Source organism: Mesocricetus auratus, unplaced genomic scaffold (assembly GCF_017639785.1).
Source record: "Mesocricetus auratus isolate SY011 unplaced genomic scaffold, BCM_Maur_2.0 Super-Scaffold_100009, whole genome shotgun sequence".
Taxonomy (NCBI): Eukaryota; Metazoa; Chordata; class Mammalia; order Rodentia; family Cricetidae; genus Mesocricetus; species Mesocricetus auratus.
Window position 1 is genome coordinate 53,415,759 of NW_024429193.1, and position 20,154 is coordinate 53,435,912.

Below are 20,154 nucleotides of genomic sequence, written 5' to 3' on the forward strand. Positions count from 1 at the left end.
TGCCTAGCTGAGCGTCCGTGTACCTCATCTGTGCAGTGCCCATGGAGGCCAGAAGAGGGCATCAGCTCCTCTGGGCCTAGAGGTACAGCTGCTTGCAAACTGCTGCGTGGGTGACAAGAAACTAGCTTTTGTCCTCTAGAAGAGCAGCCAGTGGTCTTAAACACTAAGCCATCTCTTCTACCCCTTGCTTGCTTGGTTTTTACAGAGTATCACTGTTTCCCAGCCTGGCTTTCAACTCTTGGGCTCAAGTGACCCTCTTGTCTTGGGACCCCTGAGTAACTAAGAGTACAGATTTGCTTTAATATACCCAGATTATGGTATTTACAAAAGCTGGCTTTGAGGCAGGTGTGGTGATGCACACCTCTAATATCAGCATTCAGGAGGCATCGGTCAGTGGATCTCTGTGAGTCTGAAGCCACCCTGGTCTACATGTCAAGTTCTGGGCCAGGCAGGGCTACATTTTCAGTCTCAACAAACAAAAACAAAGCAGGATTTGGAAATGACAATTGTTTTAGAAACTAAAATTGGTATTCTCCTCTAGATACCTTAAATAAATTCCTTTTTAAAGATTTGTTATTATTATTGTTTGTTTGGTTTTTGTTTTGTTTTGTTTTTCGAGACATGGTTTCTCTGTGTTGTTTTGGAGCCTGTCCTGGAACCCGCTCTGTAGACTAGGCTGGTCTCGAACTCACAGAGATCCACCTGCCTCTGCCTCCCGAGTGCTGGGACTAAAGGTGTGTGCCGCCACCGCCTGGCTTATTTTTATTATTTTTAATGCACACATGTGAGTATGAATGCCCTTGGAGAATAGAGACGCAGGATCCTCCTGGAGCTGGGATTACAGGCAGCTGTGGGGCACTGAGAACAAGACTCGGGTCCTCTGCAAGCGTAGTACTTGGTCTTAGCTACTGGGACATTCCTCCAGCCCCACACAGTCCTTTAATGCTTCAGTTGTCCACACCTATCAAGCTGGAGTCTCCCTCTGTACAAGGACCATAAGGGAACACAGACTACAGGCTATGGCTTCTTCTATGGACTTGAAGGAGAGATAAGATGACGACAGTTTTTCTGTTTGGCAGTTTCTAGGTTTAACCCCAAGATACAAGTGTAGTGTCCTCCCTCCCCTCCGCCCACTGACTTCGGGCCTTTTCTTACTGCAGGTGATGTGGACCCATTTTGCTCTACAGAACTGGTGAACTAAAGATACACAAACTTGTGTTCCTCTCTCCTGAACCCTCATAGGAAACACTGCTGCCCCAGCTCAGCTCTACCCCTGACTCCCATCTGTCACAAACGCTGACTCTATGCATGGCTCCAGCAAACTGAAGTCAGAAGGGGCCAACTCACCTCTTGAGTTCCGAGGTTGGCACCCAGTCCTTTGAATCAGGAAAACAAAATTTGGGGATGACTTTGAGCCTCTCTTCAGTGTCTTTGGATTGCTTATAGCCATGATCACCCTGAAAAGAATAATACCACAGAACATCAACCTATGAAAACAGGGAACAGAAATTTAAAAAAAACAAAGCCTCAGTCTGGTCTTGGGGAAGCCTGATGTATCCTGTAGAGGTTTCCCTCAGTGTGACTTTGTGCTGAACATTACAGAAGGAGAAGACTGAAAATCTCGACTGTGCACTGAGGACCAGCGCTAAGAACAAAGAATCCCATTTGATACAACACAGAATGGACCTAGTGAGACCCTGGTGAAGCCCTGTAATTCACAGTAAGAGAGGCAATGCCGAAGAACTTTTCACCCAGAGGATTGTCAAACTGGTGGGAATCCAGTGTTATATGAATCATGGAATTTAAGATAAATAAAAATCCCTTCTATTATATAGCAAAAACACAGCCAAGTTTTCTGCACTCTCTGGTTAATAATCAAGAATGCTTTAAAAAGACAGATAAATGTTATTTAGAAAAGATACTATTTTTAAATGTTACCCTGTATATAATCATTCTCTTAGCTTTGCCACCTAATTATAGGTTTGCAACTTCCTCTAAAATGTTAGCATGAAAAACTCTTACAAAAGTGTGGTGTAAGTCAGTCATGGTGTCATCCACCTATAACCCTAGTTCTTGCAGTGGGGGAAGGAGAATTAGGAATTCAAGACCAAGCTTGGCTACATAGAGAACTCAAGGTCAGCCTGGGCTACCCCCTGCTTCGAAATAGTAACAAACAAAACGTGGTATTGTATTTCAAAATGTAGTCTAAATTTAGTTCAATGAAGACTTCAGAAATGAGCAGAACTATCTATGAAACAGCACAGAAGGCTTATTAGCTCTCTGTACATTTCCTTCTTTAAAAACTATGCACCAGGATTGGTGAGATGGCTCAGCTATTAAAGGCCCACAACCAAAACATAAACATGCACCTAAGCCCAGCACGTGGAAAGCAAAGACAGGGGGATCTCTGTGAGTTTGAGGTCACCCTGGTTTGCAGGGTGAGTTCTAGGACAACCAGGACTGCACAGAGAAACCCTGTCTTGAAAAACAAAACAACAAAAACAAAATGCACCTATTGTATGTCACTGGGATGTTCCACTCTGAAAACAACAGGACAGCATTAGGCCTGGGAGCTGAGCTCCCAGAGTACCTGCCTAGCATGCAGGTAACCTTGATCCCAGCACTGGATGTGAAAAAAAGTCCCTAACACATTTTATTAGTTGTAACATGGTGTATTCCCAATCATCTTCAGCCAAGGTGTTCCATACCAGTCCAGATAGGGTCCCACAGGGCTCACTTCATCCCCCTAATTGATGAGCATTGGAGTCACAAAAATAGCAAGCAATTTACTCAGAGGCATTCTTTTTTATTACTTATTTTACTTTTAATCATGGGTATGCCCGTGTATCCTTGTGTGGGTATGTGCACATGAGTGTGGTGGAGGACAGAGGAGAGCACTGGACTCTTGAGTACTAGAATGACGGTGGTTTTGAGTCATCTGACACGGGTGCTGGGAACTGAACTCTGGTCCTCTGCAAGAGCAGCAGTTGCTTTTAGCCACTGAGCCACATTTCCAGCCCCATTGGAGGCATCCTTGAGTGATTTCTTGAGGGAAGTATGGCCTTCTCTGGTAATACACCTATTATTCAAGCTTAGCTTTGCTGTAAAATTAATTACCCCCCAGTGTGTGTGTGTGTGTGTGTGTGTGTGTGTGTGTGTGTGTGTGTGTGTGTGTGTGTGTGTGTGTGTGTGTGTGTCAGAGCCTGTTGCACCCTTCCCCCATGGGGGTCTGTTGACTGCTTGCTACTAGGGGCTTTTAGCAAAACATTTCTCATCCCCTCCTCCAAGTAAGGCCTGCATGCAAGTTCCTGTTTATTGTCTAAATGCTAATTCCTGTTTTTGGCCCACCCCTTTGCGGGAGGGCCCTGGGAACATAGGCTTCTGACCTTGGTGTTTTTCCACCATACCTGCCTTTGGTATATAAGGCTCTATTCTTGTAATAATAAATGCCATTCTCCTTGCAAGAATGAGCTGCTGTTTTTGTCTTTATTTTCATCCTTAGCCCTTAACCTCAAATAGTTGTGAAGTATGGTAGCACTGTTGCTGCGAACACACTGGCAGCTCGCTGCAGGAGCCAGCCTGAGCTACATATTTGAGTTGAAGGCTAACCTACACTACAGTGTAAGAATGTTTAAAAGAAAAAGCCAAAAAGTTCCTATAGATAGGTTACTTAAGGATATTTATTCAGACTATGATAGTATCTCACAGGAATTGTGAAACAAACATAGCACTCCTACTGAAGAGTTTTATGGGAAATTTGATTTTTATAGTTACTCACTGTTGGGATGTTTCTAAGGTTCTCCCCTTCCCTTCCCCTGGTTCTTCTTTGAAATAAAATCTTACTACACAGCATAGGCTGGCCTCAAACTCCTGATATTTCTGCTTTTACCTCCTAAGAGCTGGGATTACAGGCATGTTACCACACCTGGCTGTGTTGAAGCCATTTAAAAATGGGAACATATGCAGGCAACCTCTCTTAGATTCCAGGACAGTTGTGCTTCAGTGGCTCTGGTGAAACACGCTGCAATTCAGGGCTGCAATTCAGGGTTACAGATCCACAGTCCTAGAGTGGCCGAGTGCTTACCCTGAATAAGAGGTATTACCTGGCCACAGTGGCTCATGGGAGGTTGAGGCCAGCCTAAGCTACATAGTGAGTTCCAGGCCAGCCTACTTTGTCTCAGAAGAACCTAAGAAGTGATATGGTGCAAATAACAAAACAGAAAGTGAGTGAATGTTCCTAAGGGTCCCTCCATATCCATGCTGAACACATAATTCACAGAGAATACAAAATATAAAAAATTAAAATGTAAGCCTTTCTCCTTTCATATGTAGTCTGTGAACCTGCAATGGTTTTATTTGCTGTTTAATGTCACACTGCCCAGAGTTCATGGGGATGGGGGGTGGGGGTGTCAAGTGCACACCCACAGACAGCTGACTGAATGAAGAAGCCTTTGCGAGACAGGCAGAGACACTTAAGAACAGTGTAAGTATCAGCTAGGCTGGACCTGGTGGCTCCCAGCACTTAGGAAGCTGAAGCAGAATTATCCAAGGAAAACTTGGGTAAGATCCTGTCTCAGTGTTGGTAAAAAATGGCAGAGACAACAGAAAACAAGAGGACCCTTCTGGGACTTGCTGGCCACCTTGTACCTACCTTGCTAGGGAACTGCTGTATGACCTGGGGAACGTAGTCTGTCCCCGATGGCTTCTTCTGCAGAGAAACCACCACGAAGAGTTCAAAGAGCTGCTGTTCCTGCAGCTCGATAAGATCCCGCTCCAAGGTCTGGTAGTGGGGGTTCCTCTTGGAGGGCTGCAGCAGCTGTGCTAAGCGCTTGTGGCGATCTGCAAGGAGGCCACATGTCAGGTTCCCTGTGCCCTTCCCTCTAGCTGCACAAGTCATGGCACTCGCAGGGAGAATCCTTTGTGGCCATGTGTTGGATGAACGTGGATAAGTACACAAATATTCCTGTTTGGGCTATGACATGTGAAAGGACAGTGAGCAGGGGTCCTATTCCACCTCTAGCAAGCAGTGGGACTGACATCCATGTCCTAAGTTGATATACTGTATATCTGTAGCACACATTCTATTATATGTTACAAAAACCCTACACGGCAGTGTACCAGGACACATACAAAATGTCCAGGAAAAGATACTAGACTGACACAGATGCCATTTCTTGTGATGCTATGAAAGCATGGAAGAGGGGAGGATTTAACAGAAAACTGAGTCCTACACAGAGACTAAGTACAGGCAGGCAAAACAAAACCAAAGTCAACCTCACATTAAAGAACCATTCTTATACCTTCTCCTCGGTTTGGATTTCTAAGAGATGGCTCAGAGGTTAAGAGTGAGTACTGTTCTTCCAGAGGACCCAGCTTGGTTCCCACCACCATACCAGGTGGCTCAAAACTGCCTGTAGCAGCAGCTCCAGGGCATCTGACACCTCTGGCCTCTGTGGGCACCTGAGCTCACATGCACACACTCCTACACACATAATAGTAAAATACATCTGAAATAAAATGTAAACACCAATCATGTAGACTTCTGGAACAGAAGATCTAACAATAAAGCCTGGAAGCTACAACCACCTGATTCTTCTTTTTTAGGCGGGGGCATTTCAAGACAGGGTTTCTCTGTGGCTTTGGAGCCTGTCCTGGAACTTGCTCTGTAGACCAGGCTGGCCTTGAACTCAACAGAGATCCGCCTGTCTCTGCCTCCCGAGTGATGGGAGTGTGCCACCTGATTTTTGACAAAGGCATTAAAATACAAATGGGGGGGCTCTTTAATAAAAGATGCTGGGAAAGCTGGATATTCATCACATAAGAAAGGATGAAACAGAGCTGGAGAGATGGCTCAGCGGTTAAGAGCACTGGTTGCTCTTCCAGAGGACCTGGGTTCAAAACCCAGCACCCACATGGCTGCTCACAACAGTCTATAATAAGATCTGATGCTCTTGTTTGGCCTGCAGGCATGCATGCAGACAGAACACTGTACACATAATAAATAAATAAATAAATCTTTAAAAAGAAAAAAGAAAGGATGAAACTAGACCCCTATCACTCCATGAAAACCTATTCAAATGGATCAAAGATCTTAATGCAAGACAGAATCTGAACCTGCTAGACAAAGTCACGGGGGAAACACTTCAAGACACAGACAGTGACTGTTGAATAGGGCATGTCTGACTAAGGAAGTAAGAGCAAGAACGAATAAATCAGATTGCAAGAACTTAAAAAAGTGTTTGAGCAGCAAAAGAAGACAACCACTGAGCAGAAAAGCTCTGCCAAATATTCATCTGAAGACTAACAGCTAGGACACACAAAAACCAACAAAGCAGACAATAGTTCAACTGTGCAACAGATGAAACATACTTTTCAAACCAAGAGACACGTATGGTCAAAGAAAGTCTGTGAAAGAATGCTCAACCTTCTTGGCCACCAGAAAAATGAAATCACAACCATATTGAGACTGTCATCTCCTCCCCTAGACATGGTGACTTTTTCCACGAAATAAGTTACACTGTGGCTCAAGATGTCAGGAACTTCTTTAAAACTACAATCAGGAATGCTTCCCTAGAAACACTCAGTTTCCTGGATGTTCTGGGAAAAGGTGTGCTGACCCTCCAAAGGGCTAAGTTCAAGTCAAGACACATTGGGTCTTGCTTCTCATTAGCAACTGCAGTAAATTACTCATCCTTACACATCAGTGCTGAACCCCATGACGCTCTAAGTTTCATCTTTAGTCAGGCTACAAAATCCAAAACCTGGAGCAGTTTAGGCCAGCGGAGAAGCACAAGGCTGTTACTCATGAGATTAGTGTCAGGGCTGCCCTGCATTCGGCTTTGATAACCTGTGACTCCTGCTCTTCGTGTTGCTGTGTGTCAGCCAGTTAAACAAGAACTAAAACTAAACCTGCTGTGACAATTCATTAAGTGCTCGCACAAGTAAGAGCCAGAAGTACATGGATTCCGAACCCCAATATGAACCACATAATAATTTGGACTAGAAGTACCTACATGTAAATGTCAATCTCCTTTCTTAATGGCAGAGATAGAAAATGTACTTAAGAGTTACCCTTGGGTTACTAGAGAAAAATCAGCTATTTTGGGCTAAGTACTTGTGGATGAGGGTGACTCACACACTCTTGGCTGCTATAAACTGCACATGTCTGGACATGCGGTGCTGCCCTGCTCCCTCGAGAACTCGTCTTCAGAGCCATCCTGGTTTACCTCACTCCACTAAAAGAGATTTGTCATGTTGTCAAACAGCTGAATGTACTATTTAGCTCCGCAAATCTCAACAGGGCCTGAGAATGAAGCAATGGCCTACAGAGTGAACTTCACACAGGGAAAAGCACGCTTAATCACAAAGGCAGGCGGTGCTCCACCCGAAGCCAGGGCGATGGAAGGGCGCAGCCCGCTGACTCACTCACTCTTTGGCAGGTACTCGCCATCACTCTCGTTCCCACTGGTTTCACCTGGAAAAAAGGAAGAGAGGGAGAGTTTCCGTCTGTATTGTCTAGTAGTAGGAAGCACGTGAGGGCGAGAACGATGGGAAACTGTCACAGTCTGGGACCTTGAGTGAGGGATGAGGGTCAAGTTAGTAAAGGTCAAATTAGCACAGCTGTTGAAAGACAGAAACGTGAAAAAGATTTTTTAAAAAGGCAAGGACTCAGAGGCAGAGCACTACTCTTACAGTTTGCAGATCCTCAAAAATGACTTTTAAAGAAGCAAATTAAAACTGGGTATGAGCCGGGCGTTGGTGGCACACGCCTTTAATCCCAGCACTCGGGAGGCAGAGGCAGGCGGATCTCTGTGAGTTCGAGGCCAGGCTGGACCGACAGCCTCCAAAACAGAGAAACCCTGTCTCGTAAAAAACAAAAAAACAAAAACAAAAAAAACAAAAAAAACTGGGTATGATGGTTTTTGTCCTTAGTCCTAGCACTTTGAGAGGCAGAGGCAGGTAGATCTCTGTGAATTTGAGGTCAGCCTCAAAAGAGTCCCAGGCCAGGCAGGGGGCTACATAGTGAGGTTTCTCAACAAGAGAAAAAAAAAGGCTGTCAGTTTAATCCTAGGATCATATGGACAACCAACTCTCAGAAATGTCCTCTGACCTCTAAATTCACACCATGGCACCTACACCACACAGACACACACACACACATACACACAGACACAGACACACACACACACAAATAAAATGCAATAAATAGTTGGTTTTTTTTTTTAGGGAACTTCTAGATTAGGTCTAAAAAATTAAAACCAACTAAAAATTTCAAATCAAGAGAAAGATCTTTAAATGTATCAGGAAAATAAGAGCCAAACACTTATAAATCAAAAGTATTGTAAATTGGATTACATAACATTTTGAAATTAAGTCAGGTCTAGTGGCCACACCTGTAACCTAGTGCTTGACAGTACAAGAAGATCAAGGGGGTGGAGAGATGACTCAATGGTTAAGAGCACTGGCTGTTCTTCCAAAGGTCCTGAGTTCAATTCCCAGAGACCATATGGTGGCTCACAACCATCCATAATGAGATCTAGTGCCCTCTTCAGGTATGCAGACATACATGCAGATAGAACACTGCATATATCTAAAAAATTTTCAGAAAAAAAAGAACAACTCAGTAGTAAACTCAAAAACTAGAAAACAAATTGGGAAAATATTGTAAGTGTACAGAAGACACAAGACCTTTTTCTTCTTTACTGTGTTTTTTAAGACAGGGTCTCATTCTGTAGCCCAGGCTAGAATAGAAATTCACTGTGTAGCACAAGCTGGCCTCAAACTCGAGGAAATCCTCCTACTTCAGCCTCCCAAATGCTGGGATTAAGGATACATATCACCATGCCCAGCAGCTTAAAACTAAATTTCTTCTTTTGTTTTTTCGAGCCAGGGTATCTCTCTTCTCTGTGTAGTTCATTCTATCCTCAACCCACAGAGATCCTCCTGCCTCTGCCTTCTGAGTGCTTGGATTAAACGCATCTGCCACAATATTTGGATCAAAATATTTCTTAATATTTGACTAGCTATCACAAATCAAATGGAAAAAAGAACATGGAGAAGGAAATTAGCTCAGTTCGTAAAATTCATGCAGCACAAACATGAGGGGGCTGAGTTTGAGTCCCAGAATCCACTAAAAAGTCAGATACAGTGGTATATGCTTATAATCCCATCCCGGGACTCACTAGCCAACCAGCATAGCCTACTCAGTGAGGTTTAGGCCAGTGTAATACTCTGTCTCAACAAAAAAAGGAGATTGGACCACCTGGCTTCCACACCTGTTATGGAATATTATTTTAACTAGGCAAAGATGTGCTACATTTGTTTATGCTGCATCTGTTTAATGATGGAAGGATGTGTGTTTAATTATGTAAAGATGTGTTGCATTTGCTTCACCTTGCCTGCCTAAGGCACCTGATTGGCTTATTAAAGAGCTGAACTGCCAATAGCTAGGCAGAGAAAGGCTAGGCATGGCTGGCAGGCAGAGAGAGTAAATAGGAGGAGAAACCTAGGCTTAGGAGGAATGAGAGACAGGAGGAGAGAACAGGAGGCCAGCCAGCCAGCTGCCAGCCAGCAGACATGAGAAGAAGTGAAAATAAGACACAGAAGGAAAGAAAGGTAAAAAGTCTCGAGGCAAAAAGTAGATAAAGAGAAACAGGTTAATTTATGTTAAAAGAGCTAGTTGGAAATGAGCCTAAGCTAGGTGGAGCATTCAAAACTAATAATATCTCCATGTAATGATTTGGGAGCTGGTTGGTGGCCCAAAGGAAAGAAAGCCTGGTACATATACACATATAAGAAAAAGAGCACATGGCAGAAAAATGGTAAATGGTTAGGAATAGGCAATTCACATAAAAGATGTATAAATTATTGATAAATATGAAAACTTTCCCAAGTTCATAATGAAAATAAATTAAAACAACAAATAAGATAATATATTCTAGGCCGGGCGGTGGTGGCGCACGCCTTTAATCCCAGCACTCGGGAGGCAGAGGCAGGCGGATCTCTGTGAGTTCGAGGCCAGGCTGGACCGACAGCCTCCAAAACAGAGAAACCCTGTCTCGTAACCCCCCCCAAAAAAGATAATATATTCTAAACATTAGCAAAAAATTATTAATCTACTTTTGAAGATTATGGGAAAGTATATTCAAATGTTGTTTGCAGAAACAGGCTATTACCAGCTGTCTTCAAGACAATTTGGCAATAGCTATAAAAACATTTTATTTTAGTTTTTTGAGACAGGGTCTCACTCTGTAGCTCAGGCTATTCTGGAACTCACTACATAATCCAAGATGGCTTGAATTCACACAATCATCTTGCCTCAGTCTCTCCAGTACTAGAATTGTTTTATGTCCATAGAGTCTTTGATCAAGTGAATCTACTACAAGGATCTTAGTTTACAAATACAATACACAAAAGTAAGTAAAAGAATGAGCACTGGGACTGGAGAGATGGCTCAGTGGTTAAGAGCACTGGCTGCTCTTCCAGAGGTCCTGGGTTCAATTCCCAGCACCCACATAGAAGTTTACAACTGCCTGTAACTCCATTTCCAGGGTACCTGACACCCTCACACAGACATACATGCAGGCAGAACACCAATGCACATAAAATAAAAATAAATTAATTAAAAACATTTAAAAAATAAGCACTTCGATATTATTTGAATATACATGTATGTAAATCTTTATAGACAGCTTATCTCCATAGGTTAAGTATGTTAGAAACAACCAAAATGTCTACCAACCAGATTTAGAAAATTGAAGTGCTGGGATAGAATGAGGGTCTCACTGATCAGCATAAACACCACAGTTGAAACTTTCATTTCTATACCATGTACAGTAGAGCTCTCAGGGTCTCTATGTGTGGATATTGAAAGAGTTTTTGAGGTACATTAATTAAGTCTTTTTAAAAGGAAAGCACAGGATAAAAGTTTGAATAATAAGAGCCGGGCGTTGGTGGCGCACGCCTTTAATCCCAGCACTCGGGAGACAGAGGCAGGCAGATCTCTGTGAGTTCCAGGCCAGCTTGGACAGCCTCCAAAACAATACAGAAAAACCCTGTCTTGAGAAAAAAAAGTTTGAATAATATAAAACTATTTATACAGAAAAAAGTCATTAGGGGCTGGAGAGATGGCTCAATGGTTAAGAGCACTTTCTGTTCTTCCAAAGGAGTTTGATTCAATTCAAGTACCCATGTCAGGTGACTCACAATCACCTACAATTCCAGCTCCAGAGGAGTTTATACCCACTTTGGCCTCCTTAGGTACCTGAATATATGTGGCACACACACATACATATGATTAAAGACAATTTTTTTTTTGAGACAGGATTTCTCTGTATAGCCCTGGCTGTCCTGGAACTTACTCTGTAGAACAGGCTGCCCTCAAACTCACAGAGATCCGCCTGTCTCTGCCTCCCTAGTGCTGGGACTAAAGGCACGTATCACATCAACCAGTTTAAAAATAAAATTTGTTGAGACTCTGCAGGAATATGAAAAGCTCTGGGTTGTAACACATGAAATTATAATGACGAAGCTGAAGAAAAGCAGTTTCCTTTTGCAACAACTGAGACAGGAAGCTAAGAAATGCTCAGGTTGGAGGCACCCAGTAACCCAGGGCTGAAATGCAGAACAGGCACATGTAATTATCCAGGCCCATTAGGTGTTGCTGGACAGAGAGATGAAATCTGAGCACTGTGCCGGACAGAGTTAGGAGCTCCTCAGACAGAATCCAAACTCCTCACGTCCACTGCAGGCTGTCTCAGAAGCTGGGGGAATGCTAACTTCCTTCAAGCTACAAAGGAAATCAAGCCTGATATAGAACCTCTAGGGATTGTTCCTTTTCAATAATTATTTTTTGTTTTTGGTGCTAGAAGTTGGCAATTTAAGATGCTGACAATTTTTTCCCCAATGATACAATTTTTAAAAAAGCAAAATGTGACTGCTCAGAACCTTGTCCTGATCAGGTATGAGGTTCCTGTAGTCTGGAACATTCTAGAGGCCACACAAGATGAATTACTTAAGCCCTAGGAGTTTGAGGTCAACTTGAGCAACACAGAGAGATACATCTCAAAACACAAACTTTACCTGAAGAGTCAAAATTTACTAAAATCTCAAATCATAAGCATAAAAACATAACCAACTCAGAGTGTTATATACAGAACAGAAAGTAGTTACCAATTTTAGGCTGTTGTTAATCTGAATGGCAGTTATTTTATACTTAATTAAAAAACTTTGTTTTGTGTGTGAGTTTGTATGCTGCAGCACACATGTGGTCAAGAATAACTTTTTGTGAACCGTTTCTCTCTTTTCGCCTTTTGTTGGTTTTTTGAGACAGGGTCTTGCTGTTTGTTACAGCACTGTATTCTCCAGGCTAGCTAGGAGTGGTCTGGGAGCACTGCCCAATTCTCCTGTCTCCCATCTCACTGTAAGAATGCTGGGATTACAGACATGCACTACTGTGTCCTGCTTTATAAGGACATGGTGGTGCACACCTTTAATCCCAGCCCTTGGGAGGCAGAAATGGCCAGCCTAGTCTCCACTGTGAGTTCCAGGGCAGCCTAGGCTATGTAGAGAGCCTGTCTTTAATACACATATATAGTCAGTTTCTAGCACCCAGCTTTTTATGTGGACTCAGGAAATACACTCATGTCACCAGGCTTGTGTGGCTAGGACTTTTACATGCTAAGGCATTTCCCTGGGCCAGGACAATGGTGATGTTTCACAAGCACTTGTTCTGGACCCAGCATCTTGGCATTTTATATAATCTGCAGCTTAAAATTTACTTCCTTATCTATAAATCAATAGTATTTGCCACATAGGATTTAGAAAATCAATAATAATGCATTAGAAAAAAAATCTAACAATGCCTGGTGTCAGCTTTTATTTTCTGTATCTCGGTCTGAATTGTACTAACAAGAAGCTCTTTTTTGATGCCTTTGCTGGGGATAAGGAAACACAGAGGAGACAACTGTCTAAAATTCAGTATGAATGGCTCTTGACTCAAATCCACACTTCCTGGCTCAGCTTCTCCAGATGTGGACAGGATAGCCCCAACCTTAATGTGGCATTACAAATGAGATGAAATCTTTTTTTGTTTGTTTGTTTTTGTTTTTCGAGACAGGGTTTCCCTGTGGCCTTTGGAGGCTGTCCTGGAACTAGCTCTTGTAGACAGACCAGGCTGGTCTGGAACTCACAGAGATCCACCTGCTTCTGCCTCCCCAAGTTCTGGGATTAAAGGCGTGGGCCACCGCTGCTAGGCTGAGATGAAATCTTTAAACAATTATTTTATTTAATAAATATTAGGTGTTACTGATAATAACAGCCAAAGGTATTTCATTCCCAGAGGAGAATGAAGCATGTCTAGATATTTCCCTTTGAAAACAGGATGACATAGGCTAGGGAGCTGCCCCAGTAATTAAAGTGTTTGTCATGCAAGCAAGAGGATGGTGAGTTTGGATCCCCCAACCCATGTAAATGCTAGGTGGTCATGTCAGATCACCTGTCACTCAGACATACAGCTGTGTGTGTGTGTGTGTGTGTGTGTGTGTGTGTGTGTGTGTGTGTGTGTCCCTCATTTAGCAAGTGAGACTGTCTGCATCAGAGAGCTCTGGGTTTAATTAAGAGGTCCTGCCTCAAAGGAATAAGGTAGAGGAATGATAGCGGGGAGTCATCATCTCGGGCCTTCACTGGAACATACACACATGAGCACACATATACACATGCACATCACACATGAAAACAAGAAAAAGAAAAGACACTGGGAAAACACATTAAACATGGCAACTGGTTCATCGTGTTGTTCTTTTAGCAGGACTGGATCAAAACAAGTCTTACCCAGTAAGAACAGTCTACGGAATCCAGATAATTCCACCTTTATATAATTAAGTTGTTTCAACATAGAGTCTACTTGTAAATGAAATTAAGACATTTCTCTTTGTGAATCTGTAAAAATAAGAAACCCTGTCCTCTGACAGGACTGTCTCACTCAGGAGCTTTATATTTCTCTCTTAGACAGCTGAGCTAAGCTCTCATGAGACTGTCCTGTGGTAGTTAGTGCTGAAGGTGGACGCAGGGTCGTCCAGTGCGACAGGCAGTACCCATCATCTAACCACATCCCAGCCCTCACGGGGTTGTAAGAAATAACACCTCCCCAGAGAGCCTGGGCTGGCCTGGAACGTCAATTCCTGTCTCAGCCTCTCTAGCGCCAGGACTACAAGTGTGCTCCACCACACCCAGCCCTTCTCACAGGAGTAACTATGAAAACACCTATCATTTCTTGTGAATATTCCAACTTTCTTAGTTTTATCTAGCCATCTGCATGATAAACTACGGAGCTTCAGAGATGTGGTACAAGTTGGGTACAGCATGTCTGCTGGCCACGGTGGTGCATGTCTGTATCCGGCACCTGGGAGGCTGAGGCAGAGGAACTCCAAGTTCCTGGCCAGCCTGAGCTAAAGAGCAAGACTCTACCTCAAAAAAGGACAAACAAGAGGTTAAAATGAAAGTACAAAATAATTACTCAGACTTTAAGAAATGCACTCTCATTGGTTTATATTTGTTTTATTTATTTACTCACACAATACTTTTTACTTTGAATTAACTAAGAAGGAATTGGAAGACGGTCCTTGAAGAGCTGAGTGTGAATGTGGTGTCTCATACTTGTAATCCCAAAAGCTAGTAGGCTGAAGCAAAAGGCTCATCACAAGCTCATGGTCAGTTGAGATACATAGTGAGTTCCAGGCCAACCGGAACTTGAGTGAGACTCTGTCTAGTCAGACACTAAGTTATGCAACAATGTGTTACCGTGGATTGAATGTAAAATGTTCCCCCAGAAGCTCATGGTTTGAATGCTTGCTCCTGGCTGCTGGCACTTTTCTGTGCAGCTGTGGAAACGTTAGGAGGTAGGGTCTGGTTGACAAAAGTAGGATATAACCCCAGTCCTGGCTTCTTCCTAGCTATTTCCTAGTCTGCTGCGTGCTCCTGCCACCATGAATTGACATGACGGACAGAGCCCTCTGAAACCTCGAGCCAAACAAATCTCGCCATCCATAAGTTGTGCCTACCAGATAAGTCGGTCACAGCAGTAGGCAACTAACATGTATGGTAACGCTAAAAACCGATGAATAAATGTGGCCCTTACCTTTGGAGGAAGCAGTAGGCAACTAACATGTACAGTAGGCAACTAATATGTACAGTAACGCTAAAAACAGAAGAGTAAATGTGGTCCTTACCTTTGGAGGAAGGTGCTTCTTTTCCAGTGTAAGGCTGTAACTTTACCCTCTTCTTCCCTCTCTTAGATTCAAATGTATCATTTATTTTCAAAACAAGCTGAAAAAAAAAGACAAGAAAATTACAAAGATGGTTATAATTATAAAATTACAAAGATGGTGGTCAATGCCACACCACCAAGGTTCTCTGCAAGACTGGCATTAATAAAGTAAATGGTTTTTTTTTTATGTAAAATTCACTTCGAGTAACAAAAACCTTCCCATTTTCAGTTTTGGATTAAAGTGGTATCATTAGATGATGTGTGTTCTCAGTGTCCACAAACCGGGGAAGGAAAGTGCTAAGGTCCCTGCCCTTCCAGATGAGTCGAGTCCAGCGTCTTGAGGCGACTCTGTCACTCCGTGTCACAACACGCAGGGTGTGCTACTGCGCTGCCCACGGTGATTAAGACCTTGCTCAGGTTTTCACTTGCTCAGAGCAGGAAGGGAACAGTCACCCACTGCAGGGTGGGGCTTAGTTATTTCTGTTCCCAGGAGCTTCTCTCAAGAGGAGGTCATCACACTCTTGTCGAAAGAAGCACACTCTTCGCCACAGTGGGTATAAAGCTACAACTTATTTTAGAGATGTCCTACAAATGGGAGACTCTCAAATTACCCCATACAAAACTAAGCTTTCCTCCCACTCCACTCATCAATCTGTACCTCAAGCAACTGCAATCAGATCATTTATTTCTAAGTCATTTTATAGCTGTTTCTACTTAGTAAGCACTACTCAGAATTCTTTCCTAATCTTGGGGGAAAGGTGAGAGAGTCAGACAGACAGCGGTGCACAGACTGGAAAGAAGAAAGGGTCAGAGCTGTGACATCAACAGACATTTCACAACAGGGAGCTGATTAGCTTTTCTGTGCCTACTCTTTTCTTAAGGTTCCAAGCTGAAGTATTGATCTTGACTTATCACATTGTCTAAACAGAACTGTTAAGCATACTGTATGATCAGAGTCCAGACAGTTGAGGGGAGTTCTCATGTTTTCACGTGTCCTTATAGACTTAGCAACAAGCTGAGTTAGTCCACTACAAGCAAAAGCACTGAAAAACACATGCAGGCCGTCACAGCTCTAGACAAACTTGCTCTCCTCGAGGATTTCTGTAGCTGCCACTCAAGTGAAAAATTGCCAGCGTTTTTCAGTGTTGCCTTTACAAAAAAGTAAGCAGGAGAATCAAAAGTATGGCCACAAATTTGGAAGGAAACTACTGTTCTGGGAATATCAGATTAAGTGGCAACTTAAAATTCTGGTTCTGAGCTAGGATGAGGAGCTTACACCCAGTCTGCAGCTGCAGCAATCACTATAGAAAGACAGAAAGGACAGAGAGCAGTGCCTTTCTTGCCAGCCACAAACACTAAAGCACCAGGGGAGGCACTAGCAATTCCACACAGGCTTCCACAGCAGGGAAAGGAAGGAAGGGTGGGGCCAGGCATGTAGATTAGATCAGAAAGCAAGTTCCCTCCCAGGGACAGCTGCAGTCATCAAAGCGGGCAGGAATGAAAACTGCTTCTATTATCAAATGTCCCTAAAGACACTAAAAAAAAAACAAAATTTGTATTGCATTTGGGACATCCTAAGAGGACTCAACATCTTCTTATAATGTTTATTTTTATTAATTTTGAATGTATGTGTGCAAGCACTTGTGGGTTTGTGCAGGTGAGTGCAGCTTCCTGAGGAGGCCAGAGGTGTTAAATCCTCTGCGAGCAGAATTACATGTGGTTGTGAACTGTCCGATGTAGGTGCTGGGAAGTGTACTTGGGTGCTCTGAAAGAGCCATATGGCTCCTAACACCCGAGCCCTCCCTCCAACCCCTTAAAGGGATTTACTCTTGAGAGACACAGGTAGTGCTAACGGCTTCTTTCCACTCAGCAATGGAGTACATCACCAGCTTGGGAAATAGTGGCAGACATCTGCCTACAATCTCGCTAGTGAACTGAGAAGGCCAAAGCTGAAGGATGGCAGTTCAAAGTCAGCCTGGGATACACAGCGAGGATGTCTTTTAAAAAAGGAAGAAAAGGGCTGGACAGATGGCTCAGGGGTTAAGAACACTGAAGACTCTCCCAGAGGACCCAGGTTTGATTCCCAGCACTCACAAGGCAGCTCACAACTGTCTGTAGTTCCAGTTCCATGGCAAAATACCAATGCACATAAAAAACAAGAATAAATTTTAAAAAAGAAAATATTTTTTTAAAGAAAGGGAAAAAAAAAGAACACCATTTTATTTTCCTTTAGTTTCTAAAAACTTTGGGGAAAATTCAGATCTGGGGATACAGCCAGGCAGTGGTGGTGCATGCCTTTGTGCCAGGGATACACAGAGAAACCTGTCCTGATAATACAAAACAAACCCCACCCCCTAAAAAAAAATCAAGGTCATTTTCAATCACATAGTGTTGTTTCAAGACCAGCCTGAGATACATGAATCTTTGTCTCAACTTCTTTTATTTTATTTTTTCAAAGAAAAGGTAAGAGTTGGTCCTATCACTTGTTATTAGAAAGTGAATCAGCAGCCGGGCGTTGGTGGCGCACACCTTTAATCCCAGCACTCGGGAGGCAGAGGCAGGCGGATCTCTGTGAGTTCGAGGCCAGCCTGGTCTACAGAGCGAGTTCCAGGACAGCCTCCAAAGCCACAGAGAAACCCTGTCTCGAAAAAACCAAAAAAAAAAAAAAAACCCAAAAACAAACAAACAAACAAGCAAAAACAAAACAAGAAAAGGAGCGACAGAGAGAGAGAGAGAATCAGCTTCTGGTATCAGACTCCACAGCCCTTCACACAGCGTGACGGGAAGGTGACTGGAAGTAAGTGCTTGAAGAAGGAACCACACTGCAGACTCATCAGCTTTCTCTTGCTTGTTCTTCCCTGACGCAGAAGACTGAATCCAGGGTCTCACACAAGGAGGACAACTGTTTTAACACTGAGCCACACCCCAACTCTCTTGTCTCATTTCACCCTACTGTCCGGAATTCCTAAACAACTGCTAAAGCTGTTAGAAGTCTTAAGCAGAATTCCTTAGGAATCTGCATCCTCGCTCTATGAGCAAGACCTGCTGTTCTGGACTCATACAGGAGGCGTGTGGGGGAGCCAGAGCCCTCTTCCTGAGGAGAAAGCTCCTGGAGGACGCCTGCCCAAGAGCAAGGACAGGAAACAGACCAGAAGAATTAGATTAATTCTAGAACACAAGATTTTCCAAAGAACCAATCAGCAGTCACTAACCAAGAAACAGCTGTGACTTTCTTTAGTATTAAAGTTGGGTACAAAATGCATGTACCCAACGAATACATGAGCTAATTCACGTGGCATTATGGAAGGAAAACTATTTCAATGACCTGATTTCTTCATTATGAATATTATCTGCTACTGTGTCAATCCTGAAAATATCTTAATTAAACACAGAGTTTAAAAATATTTTCACATAACCTCATAAATGTCTCTCCCAAAAGAAGATATGGCTATAAGTAATCTCATTAAAAAATTATTTCGCTTATAAACAGTTCCAGGCAAAATGGCACTTACTGCCTTTCCCCTCCCTTGAGGTCAAGGTCATTTATTTCAAGTAATACTCTGGCTTCCTTTTCCCCACCTCTAAATGGACATTGTGATCCTAATAAATGGCATATATTTCATCATTACTGAAAATCTGTAACCTCTGGCACAATAAATGAATGGGAATAAATAGACTCCCCCTTTGTTTGAGTCTGGCATTTCCTTGAGATAGGCAGCTGATTTTCAGCAAAAGCCAAGGTAACTGAAGTGAAGCGCTCCATCTGATGTCAAGTTCTAATCCACAAAGAACGTCAAAAGCCACCTGTATAATTTCTTGCACAAGCAAAACCTCAAAAAACTCAAGGCTACTTTCCAGATCTGATTCCAGCAGGTAAAGTCTAACTTATTATTCTCCTTTACTAAAAGGCTGGGGTACAATTTCTGAATGTACTGGACTCCTACCCTTGGGAGATTTCTCTTCTTCCTGTTAGCCACTTCTCCAGCTCGGAAAAGCTTCCATTCTGTTAACGTGACAGGCAAAGTGGTGTCCTTCGTGAGCTTTGATCGCAAATACGCCTGAGAGTTCTTCAGTTCCATAGTTTTCCGCTGAAGGAACTGGGGTTTGGGAGGAAGCTAAAACGAGACACACGGGTAAAATGAGGTCGTCTCTAGTAATGACTATGCTTTCATAGAAAGTCAAAGCTAAGACGGATCTCAGTGAGTTCGAGGCCAGCCTGGTCTACAGAATGAGTTCCAAGACGGGCTCCAAAGCAATACAGAGAAACCCTGTCTCAAACCCTGTCCCCCCCAAAAAAGAAAGTCAAAGCTACCCAGAAATGGCCTATTTTTCCTTTAAACCCGCCCCAAACAGGGATTCTGCAATTCCTTCTCAGCTTAGTAAAGCAGTTTCTCCATTTCCTAATCCAAAATTCTACCCTGTGACATAACCGGATTCCCAAAGGATAACAGTGCTCATCTCCACCAACTCAAAGGAAGCTTTCAGGGAGTGGGCAGGTAACGAGACCACAGGCTGACAGAAATGTCATACAGAGCACTGGGAGCCACAGAGAAGTAAAAAGTTGATGGCCTGTCTAAAGCCCAGCTAGTCAAACCATGGTAATGTAACTCGATGGGGGAGTCATAAAAACTCAGCAACAGTAACAGGTTTCTGAACACCAACAACCATAAATTAATTTATGAAGAAGCTGAGGTGGTTTTTGGCAGTGCTCACGTGTGCTGCATGGTGTGACATCACTGCAGTCTTGGCTCTGAACACACAGAACATGCCCTTTGCACTCACAGGCTGTCATTTTTGAGACACTAAGATTAACCAACCAATAGCAAAGCAATTTTGAAAAGAAACTTGCATACCCAATCTTTAAAACAAAACCAAACTGACAACAAAAT

The 20,154-nt window shown here is 43.1% G+C and overlaps 1 protein-coding gene across 1 annotated transcript in view; it reads right to left on the reverse strand.

Moving 5' to 3' along the window:
- The window catches only part of Dennd2c (DENN domain containing 2C), a 76,097-nt gene that overhangs the window by 17,196 nt on the left and 38,747 nt on the right, over positions 1–20,154 (reverse strand). The window contains exons 5-9 of the mRNA XM_040752131.1: positions 19,210–19,380; positions 15,228–15,324; positions 7,430–7,474; positions 4,652–4,839; positions 1,348–1,457 (exon numbers count right to left, since the gene is read on the reverse strand). Coding sequence (XP_040608065.1) covers positions 1,348–1,457; positions 4,652–4,839; positions 7,430–7,474; positions 15,228–15,324; positions 19,210–19,380 — 611 coding nt within the window. The remainder of the gene's footprint in view (positions 1–1,347; positions 1,458–4,651; positions 4,840–7,429; positions 7,475–15,227; positions 15,325–19,209; positions 19,381–20,154) is intronic.